The sequence below is a fragment of the Peromyscus californicus genome, unplaced genomic scaffold (genome assembly GCF_007827085.1).
Source record: "Peromyscus californicus insignis strain IS unplaced genomic scaffold, ASM782708v3 Scaffold_3__1_contigs__length_106647218, whole genome shotgun sequence".
Taxonomy (NCBI): domain Eukaryota; kingdom Metazoa; phylum Chordata; class Mammalia; order Rodentia; family Cricetidae; genus Peromyscus; species Peromyscus californicus.
This window is the reverse complement of record NW_026294551.1, coordinates 1,966,731-1,972,730: the sequence shown is the minus strand read 5'-3', so window position 1 is coordinate 1,972,730 and position 6,000 is coordinate 1,966,731. Positions and strand designations below refer to the sequence as shown.

The window sequence follows — 6,000 nt, the reverse complement described above, 5'->3', positions numbered from 1 at the left end:
GATGAGGATGGGGGATGGGAAGGCAGGCAGCGGCGGCTGGGGGATCCCCCCATCGGCTTGGAGCCCCCAAGACGCCCGAGGCTCGTGCTTCTGTGAGCGTTCCGGGCGGCCGGACAGGAGCTGAGACCGTGGGAGACTCGCCACGGGGCCTGGGTGGGCGTTGCAGTCCTCAGAAGGGGTCCAGAGCCTGAGCCCAGCAGGGTTTCTAGGGTAGGATCCGTGGCGCGGGAAGGGCTCAGGGAGTTGAGGGGGGGGGAGTCAGCCCTTGGTAGAGGCGGCACAGGAAGGATTTTTACCCCCGCCCAGAAAAAAGATCTGCACAAGCGGGTGAGAAGAGCGAAACTTGAATTTTTCATGTTGGCGAGAAAAAAAAATCCGAAATAGAAAATGATTTTATTGGTCACTACCCATAAGTCAACTAAAAACAGGGATAATTAGAGAGTGGGGAATTCAGGGGGGCCATAAATCCGCGGCGCCTTCTCCATCGGCGTCCGGAGGCTTTATGGCTTGTTGAGTTTTATTTTGAGAGAAACGAAGTCCAGAGTTTTGGTGGAAGCGGGACTACCCGCCGAGCGCCGCGCGGGCAGCCAGACGCCCGGGTCTCCGGAAGGTGGCCAGTTAGGGCTCGCTCGGTCCCAGAAAGAGGGGCCTTCCCAACGCCGGGACCCTTCTCTCCAGGGCGAAATCGGTGCCCAACCCGCCTCTGGGCAGGGGAGTCACATTCTTCCTCCACCCAAACTGCGATGCAGACAGACAGTAGGTGTGCCTGGGGTCCCGGGGTTTTTATAACGAGATTCATTCCACTCGCGGCTTCCAAACGTCCGCCAGGTCCTGCTCGCTTGGGGGCCTTTTGTTCTAATTTACAGGGAGGAGGGGATGGAACAAACAACACACAACAAAATACAAAACCCACCTTACTTTGCAATCTTGCGCAAAGCGGCTGGGAGTACTTTTCATTCCATAGGGGTTTTTTACCCCACCGGTCAGAGGCCCATTTCCTCTTCTGAAATGGTCGTCTCACGAAGCCACCCTTAGCAGACCGCGTAAAATCCCATTATAAGGTAAAACAGTGGGGACACTTCTGACTCAGCTGCGGCTAATTTGGGGAGAAAAGAAAGTGAATTCTTCAGGAACTCCAAATAAAAGCGCCCCTTTCCCTGCAACTCGCGCCAAGCTTCTCCTTTGTTTTAAACACACGTACAAAACCCTTGTCCTTCCTAGGAACGGGGGCGGGGAGAACTGCGCGTCCACATTGAGGAGCGCTCTCCCCCTAAAAACTACTCTCCGAGGAGCTCTTTTGTTTGAAGTGGGTATGGGGGAGGGGACGGGACGGGGCCGCTCCAGGCCCGCTACCAGGCTCTTCTGACCCGGAAAAAAAAAAAAATCCTGTCTGCCGCGGGTGTCTCCTGACCGCGCAAATCTGAGGTTCCCGGGTCCAGGAGGAGTTCGTTCCTGGTCACCCACCCAGCAGTAGCCAAGGCCAGGGCTCCCCACTGCGAGTTCCCCCCAATGGGGCCCCTAGACCTTCAAAGTAAACACCCCGGATCTGAAAACGAGAACCCCGGGTTTCTGGGTTGGGGATAACCGTATGAACGACTGTGAAACAGAGCCATCGTGCTGTGGCACCCAGGGTGTCCTGGGTGAATCCCGTGGGACTCAGAGGAGAGCGACGCGCGCTTCCACAGGGGCTGCCTCCAGGACCCGCGCTGCGGGTGGTGGAGAGCCCGGAAGGGCTACCCCGAGTTCGGCTGCCGTCCCAGGACCCCTCTGAAAGGCACGTTTGCTGCGAAATCTCGCACACACCTCCTAGGTTCTTATTCGTCCCCTGCCCAGAGTACGCTCCGGGCGAGCGGGAAACAGGGAGATCGCACGTACCTGGAGGCGCTCCGAGGGCAGTCTCGCGGGCCCTCCGTAGGCGAGGGAGCCCCCCAGAAGCCACTCCCCGCCCGGCTAGGCGCCCCAAGGCCTTTCCCTCCCTCCCCGGCCACGCACACCGCCGGGCTAATTCTCCAGGAAGCAGGAGCGGGACACTGGCCCGCCTCTCCGGGAGCAGGATCCATTTTCTGGCGCCAAGGCCCGCGCCAGCTCTCAGGCCGCCGTCCGCGCGCAGGGTTCCCCGTGGCCCTTCCTCGGGATCAGGAGAGAGTGGTGCGGCCTGGACGCAGGACTGCGGCTCGCGCTGCAGCTACAGGCTCCCGCGCGCCCTTCTGCATCCAGGCTCCTGCGTGTCCACGTTCCCAACGGCGAGACCGGGACGAACTCTGAGGCCTCCGGGAAGAGGCGGCTGCAGCCGCGGTCCAGGCAGAGGCCCCGGGCGGGAGGGGTACCCGGCGGAGGGGCGGGCGAGCTACCAGCGCCCCGCGGCCACGGCCCTCGGGGGGCGCCCAGCCCCACCCACGTGGAGGCCCCCGCCCCGCCTCCGCGAGGGCAGCGTCCCCGCCCGGTCCTGCGCGCCCGCCTAGCTCCGCCCAATCGCCTCCCGCAGCGGCCGCTCCCTTTGTCTGGGCAGCCGGTGCAAACCAATGGCGTCGCGTGGGCGGTGCGCAGCTTGGCCAATAGCTGATCTGGGAGGTGGGGCCGAAGGGGAGGCTCTCCCGGGAGAAGATACTGCAAACCCGCAAGCTGCAGGACCCGGGCTCTGGGGCCAGAGTATGTCTGCAGATTCGAGCTGGCTCCGCCATGGAATTTTGAATTTAGGATCCCTTTCCACTATCAGGAAAGATGCCCCAAAGTCGAGAAGGAAGTTTGAGAGGATGACGTCCGACCTGTGGAGAGCGGGAAGGCGGTTTAGACGGAGTCAGTCCCGAAGCCCCAGGGGACTTGATTTAGAACAGCCCTTTAGCACCCTGGTCACGCCTTGCCTTGCACTTTGAAATTCAGTGGGTGCAGCGTCCCCGGAAGTCAGGAAGGTGCCCTGAGATCGAATGGTCAATAATGTGATGTTCTGACTCAAAGGCATCCCAGAGTTAGGGGAGGCGCATAAGCCCTCCCAGGGAGGACTATAGTATTGGGGGCCACTGCCCCAGGCTCACCTTAATGGGCAGCGACCCATTTGCCTTCTGAGCTGGGAAATAATAGGTCATGAAGGAGACTCAGACCAAAATGACCACAGCCAGAGAGAGCTGCGTGGCTGGCTTGCCCCTAGACAGAGACCGTGAAGGAAAGCTCTCAGGCGTTCTCTCCACCAAGCCCTGTGGGGCAGCAGGTGCAGAAAAAACCCCAGAGCCAAGCTGATACCTCCTCAATAAGCAAGCACACCGTGTCTCCTCCGGAAGGCTCTGAGCAGTGAACAGGAGAGTCCACTAGTCCTGGTCTCAGACCTGGAGGTGTTTCCCAACCTTTTCTCATTTCCTACACCTTGGCTCAAAGTGAAATCACAAACCAAGTAGAAAAGGAAACAGCCCTCTCGTGTGGGGGCTGCAATCTGCTGCCGCCAATGGAAAGCTGAGCTCTGGAAGTAAATGAGGTGCATTACATCCGTGGCCCGCAGGGCTCCACTGAGAACTATCAATCCCCACATCTCCCACGCTGTTGTCACAGAAGCCAACATCTAATTCCTTGTTGCTAAAGGCAGTACTCAGCCACCTTTATGGCTCTGTTTTGAAAGTCCTCTTTTCAAAAGTCCAGGGATACTGAGATGGCCTGTGGCTAACTGAAGGGCAGACTGTAGCTCTCAGGAGCTGGGGCTCCTCCAGCTGTGGTTGGAAGCCACAGACCTGATCAATACGGCCTCCGAGCTCCCAGGGATTACACATCCCAGGTTGGACACAAGCTGGATTTTGAGACCAAGAGGAATTGAATCAAGATAATGATCTAAATAATTCCTAACAGCCTCCCTTCCCACCCTCAATCCCTAGAAATGATAGAAAAGTTTAAAACTCCATTATAATCAGAGAATAAGGATGGTGCCCATGGAGACAGGAGAGGGCAGTGCTCCTGCGGGAAGGGAGCCTTGGGGCACAGAAGGAAAACTGCTGGCCAGTAGGAGGGTCCAAGGGGAGCTGCTCAGAGGAAGTTGTGGGATCCTGGGAAGTCTGCGGAGACATTCTCTCCCTGGTCTGTGCTCTGCGGCAGTGGGCTGAAACTAAACAGATACCACTGGAGACTGGCACCTGGAGGAGGAAGTCTCCTGTCCTCTCAGCAGCACAGGAGGCCCAGGGCACAGTCTGGAGACTCACCAAAACCTTACACACAAAGAGCAGTGCTACTTAGAACCACTAACCCTGGCTGGAGAGTTGGCTCCGTGGTGAAGAGCACTTGTCGCACTGGCAGAGGACACAGGTTCATTTCTCAGCAGCTACACTGTGATTCACAACTGTCTGTAACTCCAGTCCCAGGGGAATCCGGTGGCCCTCTTCTGACTCTGCAGAAACCAAGCACACACACTGTATGTGCGTGATATAAACACACACATGCAGGCAAAACACTCACACACATAAAATAAATAGATCTAAAACCGTTTTTTAAAGGAGTCACTAACCTGAGAGGAGCGCCAGACAGGTCAACCTGAGACACTAACGCCCTGGACCTGCTGAGCCTGACGCCTGGCACCACTGTCCTGTCTCCTTCCTCCTGGGGGGATGAGGGGGGGTGGCTGTACTACACTTCTCAAGTTCCCCTGCAAAGAGTGTGATCATGTGGGCAGCCGCCCAAGCGAGGAAAGGACTAGGCCTCTTGCTCTGCTACACCCAGTGGTCGTTACCAGAGTGGCCCAAGAAGTTTCATGTGGAAGGCAAGACCAGCACCAGTGTGGGAGCACCAGGGTGGGAGCATCAGGGTGGGAGCATCAGTGACCTTAGGAGTTGAAACTAAAAAGAGGGCCCTGGCCTTACTTCTAAGAGGAATCTCGGCTTTTGCTTGGACTGTTCACCCCCAGAGTCTGTGTGTTCAGGCAATTAAACTTAGAGTTAATTCAGCTTAAACGTATCTTAGGTTAAATGTCTGAGTCTTGATTCTACGACTACTTCTTTACCACAGCGATAAGACGCTCTGCCCCTCCTCCCAACTTTGGGTTTGGCAATATGGCTCCCTCTGGCACATGGGATCATTACCAGATGTAAAGTGGATAAAGCTTGAAATGTGCTAGCAAGATCAGCCTTGTTCTATTGAATGCCAGGGAGCCACTATGAGGAGATAGTCTCATGGAAGAATGTACGGGGTGGACCTGGTCTCAGGAGGAGACAGCAGACCTCAGCACTTCAGCCTGTGAGTGTGAATTTGGTGCTGTAAGCCGTTTTCTGTGGTACTCTAAGCAGCACTGTCGTGGTGACAGCTAAGATTCTTGTCCTGACTAATACAGACAAGGACACTGGGCAGAAGGAATCTTGAGCACGTGGTTCCATCTTAGAAGTTGGGTTATAGATGGTTATATATATAGGAAAACTGAGGAGGTAAAAATAACAGCATGTTTTTCTTGTTACCCTGCAGTAAACTGGGGAAAACTGAGAGAAGGGAGGCAAGAGCCAGGATGTTAGCCCGCCACCTGCCCCTTGCAGAAAATGAGGCCAGGTATAACCAAACGCACCTTGGTACTGTGGAGTCACAGGTTGGAAAGGGCACTGTTTAAACCTCCAGACCTGTAGAAGTGGTTGTTATTGTTCTGAGGCCAATGATCAAGGCAGCTTGGTCTAGTAAAAGGACTTAGGCCTGCTTGGGCAGGATGGCTCCACAGGTAAAATTCCTGTTGATAAGCTTGATGACCTGAGTTTGATCCTGCGACCCACAAGTTGTCCTTTGGCCTCTGCATGGATGCCATGGCATTTGTGTGTGCACAAGTGCATGCAGGTGCACACACACACACACACACACACACACATGACTTAGGCCTGCAACAACCCCAGAGTAGTACTCAGATTACAGGCATGTAGAGAGTAGCAGTTAACTGAATAACATGTCCCCTGCTGGCTGGAGAGACTCTGTGTACTCTATCTCCCCAAGACAGGATAGCCATTTATTTTTAAACGTGTTTGAAATGTTTGATGCAGGCACTCACAGATATCA

The 6,000-nt window shown here is 55.8% G+C and overlaps 1 protein-coding gene across 2 annotated transcripts in view; it reads right to left on the bottom strand.

Moving 5' to 3' along the window:
- Window positions 1-374: 374 nt before the first annotated feature.
- The window catches only part of LOC128121693 (collagen alpha-1(XXIV) chain-like), a 46,910-nt gene continuing 41,284 nt past the window's right edge, over window positions 375-6,000 (bottom strand). Inside the window, exons 4-6 of one of the 2 annotated variants that reach the window (XM_052756572.1) lie at window positions 4,481-4,572; window positions 4,223-4,363; window positions 375-2,765 (exon numbers count right to left, since the gene is read on the bottom strand). In XM_052756572.1, coding sequence (XP_052612532.1) covers window positions 4,291-4,363; window positions 4,481-4,572 — 165 coding nt within the window. In that variant the 3' untranslated portion in view covers window positions 375-2,765; window positions 4,223-4,290. The remainder of the gene's footprint in view (window positions 2,766-4,222; window positions 4,364-4,480; window positions 4,573-6,000) is intronic. The other variant, XM_052756571.1, reaches the window with a different exon arrangement.